The 17,204-nt window shown below is 30.1% G+C and overlaps 2 protein-coding genes and 2 long non-coding RNA genes across 14 annotated transcripts; 2 read left to right on the top strand and 2 right to left on the bottom strand.

The window, feature by feature from the left end:
- Positions 1-774: 774 nt before the first annotated feature.
- LOC122517027 lies at positions 775-1,748 on the bottom strand. Its single transcript, XR_006303720.1, has 2 exons — positions 1,436-1,748; positions 775-1,215 (listed from the first exon to the last, which is right to left on the bottom strand). It is a non-coding gene; the product is annotated as an uncharacterized LOC122517027 (long non-coding RNA).
- LOC122517018 (lipoma-preferred partner homolog) lies at positions 1,714-6,215 on the top strand. 11 transcript variants are annotated; one of them, XM_043635303.1, is made up of 8 exons: positions 2,479-3,211; positions 3,295-3,303; positions 3,424-3,503; positions 3,781-3,922; positions 4,099-4,591; positions 4,670-5,007; positions 5,092-5,507; positions 5,594-6,215. In XM_043635303.1, exons 4-8 carry the CDS (start codon positions 3,785-3,787, stop codon positions 5,844-5,846), a joined length of 1,638 nt encoding a protein of 545 aa, XP_043491238.1. In that variant the 5' UTR covers positions 2,479-3,211; positions 3,295-3,303; positions 3,424-3,503; positions 3,781-3,784; the 3' UTR covers positions 5,847-6,215. The 11 variants fall into 11 exon arrangements, with proteins under 11 accessions (XP_043491240.1, XP_043491238.1, XP_043491237.1 ...); XM_043635302.1 differs by having other exon boundaries at positions 3,376-3,503; XM_043635304.1 differs by lacking the exon at positions 3,424-3,503.
- A 3,373-nt stretch (positions 6,216-9,588) lies between these two features.
- LOC122517023 (atrophin-1-like) lies at positions 9,589-16,138 on the bottom strand. The gene is made up of 7 exons (XM_043635315.1): positions 15,656-16,138; positions 14,387-14,671; positions 14,135-14,270; positions 13,777-13,896; positions 13,542-13,645; positions 11,535-11,942; positions 9,589-11,286 (listed from the first exon to the last, which is right to left on the bottom strand). The coding sequence occupies exons 1-7, from the start codon at positions 15,656-15,658 to the stop codon at positions 9,796-9,798; spliced, it is 2,547 nt and encodes an 848-aa protein (XP_043491250.1). The 5' UTR covers positions 15,659-16,138; the 3' UTR covers positions 9,589-9,795.
- LOC122517026 lies at positions 15,822-17,196 on the top strand. Its single transcript, XR_006303719.1, has 3 exons — positions 15,822-15,906; positions 16,657-16,834; positions 17,025-17,196. It is a non-coding gene; the product is annotated as an uncharacterized LOC122517026 (long non-coding RNA).
- Positions 17,197-17,204: the final 8 nt, after the last annotated feature.

Genomic DNA, 17,204 nt, shown 5'->3' with positions numbered 1-17,204 from the left:
TTTCATTTTTATGTTTTTACTTTAACGCTCCTGCGCAGTGATGACTTCGAGGGTAAAATTTTTCTGTAATATAAGTAGAATACATTAGAGTATTAAAGAAATTGTTAATTAATCCGAAGAAATGTGTATTGTTTTTTAAAAGCACGGAATATACGTCCGATGTACCGTTTTCCTCGAAATTCACCTTCAGACTGGCACGTTGTCCTCTGTAAAAGTTCTTTTATTAAACGTTGTTTATATGACTTTCCGAACGTCGTACATGTTATAACGGGAATAATATCCCTAATAAATAAAATTTAAAATTATAATGTTTCGATTTTAGCATTTTTTTCATTTTTATGTAATTATTTTAACGCTTCTGTGCAGTGACTTCGGGGGATAAAATTTTCATCGAAAAAAATATCACATCAAAATAATTTAATATTAAAAGTATGTTAATAAGTATGTAATGTTTAAACCAGTGAATATATGTTTAAACAAGTTGAAATATAAAGAGAGTTCATTAGTGCATTAAAATAATTGTTATCTAATCCATAGAAATGTATATTGTTGTCTAAGAGCTCGGAGTATATGATCTATGTATCGTCCTCCTCGAAATCCACCCTTGAACTGGGTCATTGTCTTCTGTAAAAGTTCTTTTATTAAAAGTTGTTTATATGACTTTCCGAAAAAGGAAATTCTATTTATTATGAATATTATTCCCGTTATAAACATGCACAACGTTCGGAAGGTCCTATAAATAACTTTTAACAAAATAACTTTAATAGAGGACAATGACCCAGTTCAATGGTAGATTTCGAAGAGGATGGTACACAGATAATATTCTCCGAGCTTTTGGACAACAATAGACACTTCTATCGATTAATTAACAATAATCTTAATGCACTAATGCACTCTACTTATATTACTGGTAAATTTTACTCTCGAGGTCATCATTGCGCAGGTCCGTTAAAATAATTACATAAAAATGAAAAATATGCTAAAATCGAAACATTATAATTTTAAATTCTATTTATTAGGTATATCATATTCCCGTTATAACATGCGCAACGTTTGGTAGGTTATATAAACAACATTCTTCCGTCTTCTTCCACCGACCACGCACTGAGACGCACGCTTGTATCGACTCTCTCATCCACACCGATCGTCTTATTCGTACGAGACACACGCTGTTACCGACGCTCCGTCGATCACATAAAATTGCCACGCGCCATTCTAAGCATTAAAAAGTTGGCATAGAACCTCAACAGTTGAAAAAAATGAATAAGTACTTTTAATTGCTCACTAATTGTTCAATCAAAATCCGTAATTGTTCATTTTATTAATTAATTATTTAATTAGTTATTAATAATTGAAAAAACACAAACGTTTTTTCTCATTTCTGAGCAAAGCAATGAAGTTTTCTATTGTTTTTTGTTTTCAATCAATCACTCACTTTTTGTTTGTCCGGCTCCTCAACTTTATTTTATTAAATATTTTTTTATTTATCGTTAATTAGTTGAAAATAATTATTACACTTTGAATAATTATAAAATGGTGACGTCATGAGTGGTAGATATGTTATATGCATGCGCATCAACAAATTCAAGGCGCAAGCACACTTTGAAAAAAATGAAAGTAAAGTTGGTATATATATACCTGCGGGGGATATAATTAAAGTTGATCTCCAAAGTAACAACCTATAGGGTAGTGAAAAGAAATAGGTTAATCGTTCATAATATATAAACAATAGGTAAATATTTTGTAAATTATAATTTTTATTCGTTAATAAGAACGTTTATTGCATGCCTTAAACGCGATACGCGAAGGCTATGCTTTACTAGGGCCTAAAAATCAAATTTTATTTATTTATTTATATTTTTGGTTTTCAGTTCTTGTCTCAACAACCAAAAGATATATCACTGCAGGTATATCAACTTTACTTTCATTTTTTTCAAAGTGCGCTTGCGCCTTGAATTTGTTGATGCGCATGCGTATAACATATCTACCACTCATGACGTCACCATTTTATAATTATTCAAAGTGTAATAATTATTTTCAACTAATTAACGATAAATAAAAAAATATTTAATAAAATAAAATTGAGCAGCCGGTCAAACAAAAAGTGAGTGATTGATTGAAAACAAAAAACAATAGAAAACTTCATTGCTTTGCTTAGAAATGAGAAAAAACGTTTGTGTTTTTTCAATTATTAATAACTAATTAAATAATTAATTAATAAAGTGAACAATTACGGATTTTGATTAAACAATTAGTGAGCAATTAAAAGCACTTATTCATTTTTTCCTGCTGTTGAGTTTCTATGCCAACTTTTTTGTGGTTATATGAACGATGATATAAAATACAAGATATCATTGATAAGATAAAGAAAAATATTTAAACAAATCTTTAAATAAAAAGTATTTATATTTATAAATTTTTTTAAATTTTCTATTGTAAATCTTTTTAAAACTGTCTGGTTGGAAAAATAGTTGATACAAACTATGTATTTTTTCTAGTAGTTTTAAATAAGATATCGCACATATTCATTTATATATATGTATAAAATATGTTAGATAAGCCAAACAAAGCATTCTGTACTAATGTCACATATATTTGACATTGGTTTATAGATAAATATTCGTTTTATAGAGATAAGGATAGAAAATAAAATTGTATTCCGTTTAAAATCAACAATCAAGACCACTGATATAGATGTTAAATATAAAATACAGAAAAGAAATAGAAAAAAAATAGGTCGAATGTTTTTAACCTATCGAAACATGTCAGATATCTAATTTCAAGAAAAGTAGCCAATAAGTCTAATGACGTTACTCGGTGAGTCTGACGTCTGGTATGTGTCAATGTGCAGTGCGTGCATTCACGCAGGTAGTCAAATCCCTAGGAGCAAGATAATACACTTTAAAGAATAAAATGAAAATAAATATATAAAACATTTGTATAAATTTTGTCTACTCTTGTCATCTATATAGAACTGTCATAAAAATATGTCAGTAAGCTTCTATAAAAAAAATTTACAATTCGTATTGATAAGAGCTAAATATCTCTAGTCATATGGCTAACAGCTCAATCCTCAACCTTGGGTGTGGTACAAGCAGAGCCACAAGAGTTTTGAATTTCGGGGGTAATGCAAGAATCATCGCAAAAGAATTCCTGAGATTACGAGATAAGGCAGTGTGAATCAGCCGATCAGAGTGACTGTAGTGAAACAGTAAATTTTACGAATAATAGAATATTTTTTAACTTAGCAATAACACACATTGGTCCAAATTCTTTTTTAAATATACTTTTTAGGCTCACCGGGTAAGTTGACATTTTTCTTCAGTGGTACAAGCTCCATAGTGGAATGATCACACTTGAAATCTATACTTTTAGCAAGCAGATAAATATAAAGTACTATTAAAGATAATTTTTTCTGATAAGGGATTTAATACCATACGAGTCGAAATATTGCGCCTGTCAAGTCGATTACTTGTACAAATTCAATATCTTATATCTAGAAGGTCAGTTACTTTCTTGCAAAAACGTGAAAACTTATACAAGAATGAATTACTTATACTGATAAGTATAATTGTTTTCTAAGTATTTAAGTATATCTTGTACTGGCCAAATAGTCTTATGGATACAACAAATTTTTATACATTCCATATATATTTATATGTTTAAATGTACTACAAAAGTCGTTCCTTTGAATATATCACATCAAATAATTTTCTTTTTTCTCCAGAACGTTATTTTTTAAGATATATTTTTAAAATATTTGTCTATTTTGATTTACAGGAAAATGTCTAATACTAATAATTTAGAGCAACATATTGCAAACTTGCAAATCAATCATGGTGATAATACAATTAAAGTGGTTAAATCTGGGAAGAAAGTTGGCCCTGCTGTTCCACCCAAACCAAAAAAATGTCAACCCCAGGTCAGTATATTATTCTTTTTTATGATAGGAAATGATATAATATTAATAAACGATTATTTATACGCCGTCTTGAATTGGGACAACCAATGGTAAAATGTCATTATATATGTTGTTACATTTATATATTTATAATCAATATGATAGTTTTATAAGTTGTCATTAATATTTTTTAATAGATACCGCAAAGTTATTCAATAAAGACAGCACCAATGCCATCATATAGTACTGTACTCAATAATACTGGAATAAATGAAAAATCTACAAACCTATACATGAATTCACCTTCTCCATATGTACCAATGAATATGGAAAAAAATGATTTTAATATACCCACATTGACCAATGGAAAAGAGACTGTAAAACTGTATCAAAATAATGAAAATTTCTACGTACATCAAACAAAGGAAAAGTTTGAACCTAAATATGGATATGATGAGAAAAATTATTATTCAAATGTTGGAAATTTACCAGCTCCTCAAGTACCAGTGGAAGATCGTAATGATAGAGCTACAAATAGTGCAGTATATAGTAATGTTGAATCTCCATCGCCTATTTCTGTTCCTGCTCAAAAAAAAACAGAAAAAGATATCATTTACAGTAATATACAATGGAACCCAAAATCGGAAAATACTTATAGTAATATTCCACCTTCTCACACACATACCAATGGTAAAATTAATTATATATATTTACTTCTTAATGGAAAGTATAGAATTATTTAATAATGTGATTGAATTGTTTTTATAGATGATTTACCACCACCACCCGAACCTTCAGAATATGTTGCTGGCATTCCAGGAAATTCATTTCCTCCACCTCCTGAAGAATTGCCACCACCACCTAGTCCTGTCTCATCCAGTTACAGTGAATTAAGACGTGCAACTTATCAAACTGATTTTCCTGCTGGAAATTATCCTAATGATATTTATGGTCCAAGTTCTCAATCTAGCTCAACATATGAGTCTATATACGAACCTATTAATCCTAGACCACCATCTCAACTATCTTGCAATTATTCGATGTATTCTGGATATGGATCTGCTACTTCGACTCAACCACAGGGAAAAGTATCTCCTGTGAAAGAAGTAAATTGAAAAACTAATAGTGTTTGTTAATATTCACATATACTAGACATTGATTTCTAATGAATAATTAATATTTATTTATAGGTCGATGTTTTAACTGATTTGTTAGTTCAAGGAATGTCCGATAATAGCGAAGAAAGTGATATATATGGTATTTGTGCTCAGTGTGGATGTAAAGTTGAAGGAGAGGGTACAGGCTGTTCCGCAATGGATAAAGTTTTTCACATAAATTGTTTCTGTTGCTATGTTTGTAAAGTCAATCTACAGGGTAAACCTTTTTATTCATTAGAAGGCAAACCTTATTGTGAAGAAGATTATTTAAACACCTTAGAAAAGTGTTGCGTGTGTACTAGGCCAATTCTTGATAGAATATTAAGAGCTACAGGGAAACCTTATCATCCATCATGTTTTACATGTGTAGTTTGTGGGCAAAGTTTGGATGGTATACCTTTTACAGTGGATGCTACAAATCAGATACATTGTATTCAGTGTTTTCACAAGTAAGTTGACTGTAAACAGAGAAATAAAACTATTAATTTTTTTTGCTTTAATTACAATGTTACTTAAGATATGAACTTTTTTACAGAAAATTTGCACCTCGTTGTTGTGTGTGTAAATTACCCATCATGCCGGAACCTGGGCAAGAAGAAACTATACGAGTTGTTGCTCTAGATCGCAGTTTTCATATTCAGTGTTATAAATGTGAAGATTGTGGTTTAATATTATCTTCTGATTTAGAAGGTCATGGTTGTTATCCTCTAGATGATCATGTGCTATGTAAAAGTTGTAATGCAAGTCGCGTACAAGCATTAACATCTCATATGACTACAGAATTATAAATTTTACTGAAATTTAATTTCACAATTAGATTTTTATATTCATATACTATATGTTTGATTAATACTTCAAACATTTCAAAATACTATTTCTATCTATTGTTTAAAGAGATCAGAATTAAATTTATAACTTACTTACTATAGAGCAAATATATATAGTCACGTTAATAGTAGCATGTCGTAAATAACTTTAGGTTTTGTGATTGAAATGTATAACATAACGAATTTGTACTATTTTAAAATGTTAAAATTATATTCATAAAAATATTCTTATCAAACTGCCGATTTTAAAACTTTATATGTGATAATTGTAATTGCAAGTAACTAACGTATTATCGAAAAAAAGATATGTAATAAATAACATTAAAGGAATATCAGTTTCTATTAATATAAAGCTTTTTTTTATAGGGCACTTGTTTCAACATTAAAATAAAAGATCGTGCCATTTACATTTTCTATTATTAGAAAAAAGATATTTATAAATATACTAAATATTGTGATCTATTTGTAAGTTACTAGCCTGTTTTATTACTTTGTATTTTTTATATGAAATAGGTATCAATGTTTAATATACTTATTTAATAATTTTCATATATTTCATATTGTAAAAGAGAATAAGAGAATACATTTTATTTATAAAAATGCAGAGTCTACTTGATTTACTTTTTTATAAATTAGTATTTAAATACTTGAAGAAAAGAAATTGGTGTATATTATAAGACATTATTTATATATTGTGGCATTAATTATATATTGTTAAATGAACGTGGGAAGAAAGACATTAAAAAAATTCCATTTATATTAGAGCATTGTATATTTTATGTTTTCGATGAGATTATATTATTCTTTATTTGCAGGAGAAATGTACAATTACTTGAGTCTATTTTTTCTTTACTAATTTTCTCCAGCTAGGTATCCATGCATAGATGACTTTATTAATATGTACTAATATTTTGTTTTAAATATATGCATTTCTTATATATATATATATATATATATATATATTATTATTATATTAATATAATTATTATTATTATTATTTTATTACTATAATTATAATAATTATTATTAATTAATATTAATGATTATTATTATTATTATTAATTATTATTATTATTATTGTTATAACTATAGAATTCTTAAATCTTACAGAATTTGTTGATACAACCTATATGTCATTTTGTGTATAATTTATGTTATGTTAATACGTAAATCTCTTTCTTACAAAGTATACTTTTATGAGTTATGGAATGCACCATTAGTAACATAACGCCAAAATATAAAATAAAAATATTAAATGTACATTGAAAATACATGAATACATTTATTCAATAAGTTTCAAAACATATGTTGAATTTTTTAAAGCATTTACTTATTAAAGTTATTATCAAATTTTTCAAAAATAAGTAAAAAAATCTAACTTATCCAATACAAATAATATAAACTCAGGCCATGGAAGAATTGTTCTACAAATAATTCACGTAATTGATTATTTGCTGTTATAAACCACTTATTAATATTTTCAAATATTGTAATATTACAATAAAAAAGAAAGAAAAAAATTATACACGCAAAAAATTAATAATTTTGAAATAACTTTTATCTAACTTAAATATAGAAATAATATGTAGCATTCCACAGCTCTAAATGCATACATACTTCACATGTTTCATATAATACATTTATACTCTTGTAATTTACTACGTATGATATTAATATATATATATATATATATATAACTTAGACTCATTTTGTGTATTATATACTTTACGAAGTATATATTATTCTTTATTTCACATTAGTACTATTCTACGCCAAATTTTAGTACATAGATCCTCCTAAACAATAATCAAATTATAATTATTATTCTTATCAGTACCAAACTCAACATAGAATTGCACTTTACATACGATTTTCAGTTATATATATATATATAGATAGATATATATATATTTATGAAATATGCGTGTGTGTGAATTGACACACAAACACACAAATGCTTACATACAAATCTGTACTTGCACACAGTAGTCACAGCCACCTGTCCAAATTCGCGCACACGCACACTTAAGATACGCATTTGTCGCACTTATTTCCAATACCTTCGGTATGTTATAATTTTTTGTTGTATATATATTTTTATATATATATATATATATGTATGTATGTATGTATGTATGTATATTGCTGGGATATTTTCTGTGTATTATACATAGAAATAGGTGCCGAAATGTACTGCTTTTTCTCTAGAATCATTTGTATGACCATTGGGGCTGTTGCATTTTTGTTATGTTTTTCTTTTTTTTCTTTTTCATTATTTTTATGATTTCTAATATCAACCTAACAGCATACTTTCGCACTTCCAAATATACTGAGCGTTGTTGGACTTCACAGCCCATAAATCAATAAATAAATAGAGGAACAACAATCTTCAAACATCTTTTTTTTCTTATAACAACATTAAAGGCTCTTGGAACGTAACGCAACAAATGTTCAACAATACAATTACGAAAACAAATAGAAGGCACTCTTGCTTTTTAATAAATTAATTTCTTTGTAACGACTCACAAGTTCTACGTACTCTAGGCCTTGATGTATCATCTAAATACAGTCCGATGTCTTTTAACTTTTCTTCTACGTGCTGCGATATTTCTATATCATCACAGCATGCAAACCTTCGGAGTAACACTTCCTGTCCACATTTTTAAATAGATAATAATAGCTATAATATGCGAGATATGAGATAACAAATTTCTCATCATAGATAAAAGAAATTTACGTTTATAACAATTAGGTAGAATATTATTTAACTTTTTATATTATAATAATTTAATTATTGTTATTTGCTTGGAAGCTCACAGCCGACACATTTTTTTAATTCATTTTTTTTTAAATATTTTATCTTATTCGTTGGGCACAGGGCATTTCACTTTTATATTTTTTTACTGCTAAATATACGATGTTTGCGCGGAAATTTACCGAAAAAAAATTAATGAATTTGTGTCCGCTCTATTTTAAAAGGCGTGAGAATATTCACGGTCACTCTAATTAAACTATAAGTACGATACCACTTCAGGTAGAAAAAGAAACACAGATGTGGCAGTGCCTTGAGCAACCGTTGTGAAATGAATTCTATTTGCCTCCCTATTACCCCTCTGTTTTTTCTTTTTGAACACATTACAAATCGATCATCTTTGTACGATAACAAGATTATTTGTTTCTATCTTTTTTTGCTTATCCATCTAACTACTCTAGCCATGCTCGTGAGATTCATGTTTATCGAGCCTATCACGCATAACGTCAAATACTGCATAATATGGATGTAAATGATGAATTATATCAATATCTATTAAGATATATGTTTATATCATTAATATTTGACTCTTTTTTAAAAGATAATTTATAACTGACTTTGAGTTTAATGCTAATTATATCTGTCATCTTCAATATATATATATATATATATATATACTATATTAAATGTTACATATACATAGATGTACATGCATGTATACATGCATATAAATACACCTATGTATATATTTACATATTATGTATTGTGTATATGTCTCATACTAATAATATTTTTGTATGTGTTTCCATTTGTATATCTATGTATTGAGTGCTTCTATATGCATGTATGTATGTATTTATGTATATATGTAGAACGCCTGTGTATTGTGTTACATTTTTGCGTTCTATTAATGTTTACGCACACATTGCATATCCACACAGGCTCGCTTGCTTAATAATTTAATAAAGTTTTTATTTTATATATGAAGAATTCAATTTACAGTTTCAATGTCTACTTTTTGGATTTAGGACTGAGATCACAAGAGAAATTGTATAACAGTGCATATTCATGCAGTATCATGCAAATTTTTTTGGCCGACATTCAGATCATACGATTTCAAATGAATAAGAAAGCAAACATAGATATGAAAGTAAGTTTTTAAAGGGTCAGAGCTTGTATTTGATGACATGTATCGCTCAATTGATTCTGATCCCCTGCAGGATGAGCTGGATGTGTTTGGGATGTACCTGGTGGTGTGATAGGCATTCTACTAACAGTAGGAGGAGCATCACCTGCACCTCCTAAACTATCTTCAGATACTTTGCCACCTGATTGCATTATGCTATTAACTTTATACTTGCTTTGCCGCAACATAGTTGTTTGCGCATTAGCACTTGAATATTTCTCAGTTGACTTCCTATTTGAAGACAATGGTGGAGCTACTGTATACCGGCGTTGGCCAGAATGTTGCTGTTGTTGTTGTTGTTGCTGTTGCTGGTGTTGAGATGGCATGGAGGGTTGGTAACGGTTTTGAGCCGCTGGATAATACTGGACCTGAAGGGTGGGTGGTGATAAGGTTGGGAGGGGTCGAGTCATGGGGGAATATGGAGCTGGCGGTGGACTCGCCGGCTTATCTGAACTTGTTGAATCAGTAGTTTGCAAACCCTGTGAAGAGTTGGTACTATCTATTTGACTCATAGTAGAAGATTCATTATTTTGACTGCTACTATTCAAATTGTCAAATTGGTTAGCAGATACAGAACCTGTGGTTCTATAATTATTCGATGCATTCCTCCTACCTGAGGTATAGTTCGTTGATTTATATCCGATTGTGTTGTCAAAATATTGATCTGCATTATAGTTTGTATTCTTACGTCCATTTACATAATCAAAGTTTTGATTTATATTCATATTTCCAATCTTCTGTGAACTATTACTAGATGGATTGTATGTTTGATTATTAAAATTAACATTGGATCCAAAATTGCCAGGCTTGCTTAAATTTTGACTCGAATTGTAATTTCCAGATTTTTGTGTTAAATAACAAGCCGGAGAGCCCACATTGGAAACAGAAGCTCGTTTGTTATATTGAACTGGTAATCGAGAAGGTGTCATAGCAATTGTTGCATACTTATGAGTTCCATCTACATTAGTATACTTGTGTTCAATTGAATTACCTATGCTTTGAACTTTGCTATAAGTGTTTGGATTAATTACTGTTATGTGATTCTGAGTTTTCACATAGTTACTTGGAGTTATTGTTATACTCGATTTTGTATAATGTCTGGAATTGAGATGTGTTTTGTTGCTAGACTCAAATTGTTGTGAAGATGATGGAGGAGTTGGTAAGAGACTGGCACCAGAAGTATTGTGAAATTGTGTTGGATATGTATGAGGAATGAAAAGAGGATGATAAACAATAGTTCTGCATTGCATTTGATTAGCACTGCAATCGTCTACTTCATTCAAACAGGTTTGTGAGTTATGCAAATTAGTAGCATGTATGGCGATTGGATGGTAATTTGTGTAACGATTGGACATAGGAAATTTTAATGGCATTAGGGATACCAGAGGCGTAGCTGATCCTGAAGAAGCAGCTTGTGATTCACCATGTGGCTGCTCCGAGTGGCTTGATGTCGAACGTGAATCCTATGATTTATTTTAAGAAATAGTAGGAGTACTGCTTAGAGTGAACATTTTATGATTTAAACACTCTTGTAGCAGAATACTAACTAAATGATCAAATTTTTCTCATATTTTGATATTTCTCGATGAAATTCCATAGAAAGATCATTAACGTAATTCAAAGTGTAAAATCTTATCAAATAAAAAGACTATGAAAAATCTATATGAAAATATTAAATTAATGATGCATACACACCGAAATTTCTACTTACCTCTTGCGGAGCAGTTTGACTGTCTGATGTAGTAGTTTGTTGACACGAAGTATCGGAGGGGTAAATAACTAGTTGATGATCAGACAATCCAATAGGTGCATGAGCAGGTGGTGGAGGTGGCCCAGCAGCAAAAGAATAGTAAAGATCCACTTGTGGTGGAGGAGGTCCTGCAGGCATTGGTGGATGATGATGTGGTGGTGCAGCAGGAGCATAAAAATGTGTAGGAGGTGGTGGATGAAGAGATGGGAGCGTTGGCGGTGGACCTGTTGCCGGACTATTTGCTCCAGTACCATTATTGCCACTATTGTTATTACTTCCACCATTGTTTGTGTTACTCTGCGAATTGCTGGTAATATATGGGTATGGTGAAGCTCCAGCAGCAGCTGCTCCTGCGTAATATTGTTCGTACTAAACAAACAAAATATCTAAGGTTTAATTATTCATGTTCTTTAAAAATTACAATTTACAAAAAAGATAATAAAATCAACTTCTCATATGAAGCAAATATATAATGTAATGACATATTGCATAAAATTTATAGCTTTTAGATCTTCTTAAATCAGCATATCACTTTGTACATCATTGCTAGGTGAATTAAGAAGCTATATGAAAGTAGAACAAGGAAAGTAAGTACATAAATGAATGTATATCTCAAATGAAAAGAATAATAAATATAAACCATAAACACATTTATAATAATTACGAATATTCATTATTTTTAATGTATGTATTTGGAATATGTCTTGTATCTTAGAATTTAAGAAACTATGTATCAGTAAAATATTTAATGCACTCAATTAAACTATTGAAAATAAACATATATAACATTTATTAGAAGTTTATGATATATTATTAATCTATTCTGAAGTAATCGATACCATGACTTTATACTTTAGTAAATATATGATTATATATATATTTTATTGTTCTTTTCTTTATGTATAAAATTCTTGCCAAATAAAACAGCTATAAGTACAGCAAAGCAAGTAATATATTAACACTTTCCATGCCACATGTACCATCAATGGTATATGCTAAACTTTCCATTCAGACCTTGTGTACCACTGGTGGTACATACTGACATATTTATTTAAAGCGTCAAAACATCAAATGGCTTGAATGAAATATCAAGCAAAAACGATTCGGTACGGAACATGTTAATATATTTTTTTATTTTCTTTATGTATAAACACTACTCAAAAAATAAATTAAATTTAATTGTACACATGTACATTTGTTATACTTTCGTATTTTGTTATTTAATTAATTATTTCTTTTGTAAATGAGATCGCTTACTGAAACGATAATAAAAAGCAAATAATATAATGAAAGTAATCTATCAATTATTATTATTATTATTATATATTGTAGTGCATATCATTATCATACGTTATTGTTATATTTATACATGAACTTAAATAGTTCAATAACTATGAACATCTTTATTGATGAATACAAATATTCTTTTGGTCTTAAAACGTGTTTTCTTCATAATGAAATATTGAATTCTATAATTCTATAAAAATATTAATATTAGTTCTCGAATAGATAGAAAAAAGAATATTTTTAATATAAAAAATTAGATTAATTGCATATAAATACTGACATAAGTGGTATGACTTTTTTGGTGTATAATATCAAAACATGACATGAAAACTCTAAGTGGGCATGCAACAATAGGCCATGCGGAAGGCACAATAAAGAGAATGCACAAAAAAACATGTTGCATGCTATTCACTTAGCATTAGACCATGTACCTTTAGACCTCAATACTGTATAGCGTCGAGAAGAACGTAAGTAGGCATTTGTTGAGGGTTGGGTAGAAACGCCGGTGGTATGGCTTCCCCCATCAAACTGTTTGTCTGTCAAACCGTAACCGATATACCGTTTAATGTAATGGTTGCTACATGAACCCACACTCACTTGAGAATATGCAAGGATGTATGGAGGACCCATTCTAATATAAGGAAAAAAGTATTATAGAACTGTCTAGCATAATTTACTTACCGGCATGGGTGTATATTGGTACTGTTGAGGCATGTATAGAGATGGTCCTGGACATGGATACATAACTGGAGCAAAAGTTTGATGACCAGTAGTAGCTTGAGGACCTACAATTAAACATAATTATAAAATTCTGAACAATATCTATTATACAATGATAATATATAAATTTCAATATAATTTTATAAAATTTGTGGTTATGTATTTTCTGGTTAAAAATTATGAAAAAAATATTTACCAAAAACACCTGTAGCTTGGTAAATTGTTGCGGGATCTGCTGGTGGTGCTATAGGAGTTCCTGGTGCAGGTGCTGCTGCGTTGTAGAATGTCATACCATTCTGGTATGTAAGACCCATACCTATACAAACAATTTAATTTCAAAGTAGTCATACTTTCATTAATACATTATATATAGATATATTTTCATAAATAAAATTGAAATTATATAACAATACTTTCATGATCAAATTATAAAAATTAACAAATGTATGCTGCGTAAATAAATGTACATATATCTATATATATTACCAAAATATTAATATTGAAAATTTATAATATAAGTACATTTTTATAACTTTCATTAGCAAAAAACTAACCATTTGCATAATAATAAGTACTACTAGGCACAGAAGGTGGTGAGCCAGAACCACCATCGAATGATCTGTTGAAGGGTTGTTTCTTAATTGCAGGAGCTATATTAAGTTTTCTCTCTCTTAAGATAATACTTTCAGGCTGCAAAAAATATAAATTTATTTTCTATATTCAAATTTTAATAAATATGAAATAACGTACACATATAGAGGTCATTTAATATAATGCAAATCAGTATAAATAATAGTATTACAAACCTCTTGTTGGAGCCGCTTGGCTTCTTCTTCGGTTTCAAATGTAACAAATCCATAACCTTTGGATACTCCAGCACGATCAGCTATTATTTTTGTAGCTTTCACAGTACCATATTGAGAAAAAAGTTCTGCAAGTTCTGCCTCACTAGTACTTGCTGAGATTCCTCCAACAAATATACGATTAGGTACTAATGTACCATACTTAGGAGCTGCCATGGTTAAACTTGTGGCTGATGCAGGGCTAGAAGATGGGCTGGACCCCTCTGTACCGCCCGTTGATGCCGAACTCTAAACAAGATAACAAGGGTATAGTAACATTATTTTATTTACAAGGTTTTATTAAATAAGTATTGTCAATTAAGAGGAATTATTTAAAAACATTTTATCGCAAGCAGTAATGATTACGCTTTGAATTAAAACACATACAGACTAAATCTAATGCATGGCTATTCAATGAGAGAAAGAGTGAGGAGGGAAAAAAGAGAAAAAAAGAGAAATATCAAATGAAATTATATAGATAAAATATAAAAAATAAAAAGGCAAGAAATGAAAAAATAAACAATTATACAAATTATATTACTTCAGTTGAACAAAAAAGAGTATTATTTTGGTACCAAACTTGATAATAATGTTGATACAAGGAAGGCGAAAAAGAAAAAAAGTGAAAGAAATATTAGGAAAAATCACGATAATTCTGTCGGACGGATATTCAGCAGTTTACGACTACCTTCAGACACGTGCATGTGACCCGACTGTCTCAAGCAGCCGCTTTAACGACTCCGCTTGGATCGTAACGGTGACGAAGTGCGAACTAGGAAAGAAAAACAAAAGACGCATATAATCCCGGTACGACTTGGAAGGGTCCCTTTCTGTGGTCGAGAGGCAGGTTATGCGTCGATGTCAGGTCGTCGTTGCGTCGCGTTATCGTTGACGATGAAGCGAGCTCGTGGACGATATTCACGACCAAAGCCAGCCGTCAATCGAACGCGAGTTGTCGGCGAAAGAACTGCCTAAAAATATTGATAAGCGAGAGAAGACGTCGCTCCGTACGAAACGTAGGACGAATTGCCACCTGTACGGGGGTGGTAATTAAAACGCGCGTAAAAAAGAGGGGGAGGTGAGGCCTAAATCAAAGAAAGACTTTGCCGAGACGCATATCCTCTTCTATTTCGAAACCGAAAGGAAAAAATAGTAGAAGTGCAGAGAAGCGCGAGAGTTGGTATAATTCTTTAAGGGATGTTGTACAAATTTCTTCGTTTTAAAGTAACTCACCATCTTCGCGAGAGTCGGGCGTGTAAAGTGTGTCCACTGGCCTTGATAATTTTCGTCGTAACAACTTTTGAATACCCTGGCCTCGCTCGAGGGTCACCTGGGTGCCCAGGGACTGCCAAGGAGCGTTGCGACCGCTTTGAAAGAACTTCCAGCCTCCGGCGAAGCTGCTGTTCCTTCTTGCTGAACTTCCAAACACTACAGAGACACTTTTACAAGATGGCAGCCGTACTAGCCGCGAAGCGCGCCAAATCGTCTGTATTTCAATTTTTTTGGCTAGTTCTATGTTATACGTTTCTAATGTTATTTCTATCGAAATTTCTGGCTTGCTTATCCCTACTTCCACTTTCCTTGCTTTTCCTCCCCTAACTTATTCTTTCGTTATTTTTTCTTTATTTATTCTACCCATTTTATTAGAGGAAAACCAAAGCCTCTAAGAACTTTTATTTCTGATGCTTTCTATTTGATGAACGAACTATAGATTTACTATAAATTTGGTTAATTTAAAAATTATATATATATATACATACGTATATTATACAAACTCTTATATTAGTAAATATCTATATCAAATTTACTATATTGATAGTCTTTATGTCTTTCATACACATATTATCTTATTAAAAAAAAGATAGATAGAATGTTTGTTTATTTAGTATATAGCACTATTTTGGATACATTCATTCATCGTATAACCATGGGACCAAGAAAAATCACTTATTCATAGATGACGAGTTAGAAAACTTGTTATAAATTATTGCACGTTACAATAATTTAATTTATGTTAACGAAAAAATTCTTTTTTATTTTTGGGGGAAAAAAAAGGAAATACCATTTGATAGAATTGTTGTCACATACAAAATCAAATAGAAAGGAGAAATCTAGATATTAATTTAACATTATTCCACCATAAAAGCATAGTCGGTTACTTTTGGACATATATACTAATAAATGATGATAAATATTTAATTGAATTCTTACCTAATTTGTTATAAATACTCCAGACTGGTTTTCCTCGAATATCAACATGATGGCGGATCAAATACTTTCTAATCAACAAGGGAATAAAAACACTGAAATTGAAACGAGAAACGAGAACAGAGGAAAAAACTAAAATATGCTTCCTCACTGCATGGCTGAACTTTGAAGACTGAAACATTCGCCGCCTTACTACGTTACCAAGTAATTGCACTTCCTTTAATAATAAGTCCTTATTTGTTTGCCTATAAAATTTAAAAAAATTATTCAAATTAATTAATTTTAAAATTAAAGAAGATTGTATATATGTAATAAAATTAATTATATTAAATAGGTAATCTCTCTCTTATTAATAGGATTAAAATGTTTTTCTGCAAATTTGTTTTGATCATAGTTGTACCAGAGGAGACGCTGAAGCTTAAATGTTTGCTTTGAAACAAATGACTCGTATCGATGGCAACGAACATTTTTACATGTGAAATGTAATATACCTACATTACACGTATATATATCTATATATATCTATAAAAACAAAAGAGAGATAAATATATAAATAAATAGTTGCATCACGCTT

The sequence above is a fragment of the Polistes fuscatus genome, unplaced genomic scaffold, assembly GCF_010416935.1.
Source record: "Polistes fuscatus isolate 324 unplaced genomic scaffold, CU_Pfus_HIC Scaffold2, whole genome shotgun sequence".
Taxonomy (NCBI): Eukaryota; Metazoa; Arthropoda; class Insecta; order Hymenoptera; family Vespidae; genus Polistes; species Polistes fuscatus.
The sequence above is the reverse complement of the archived record's forward strand: the minus strand, read 5'-3'. Positions and strand labels throughout refer to the sequence as shown.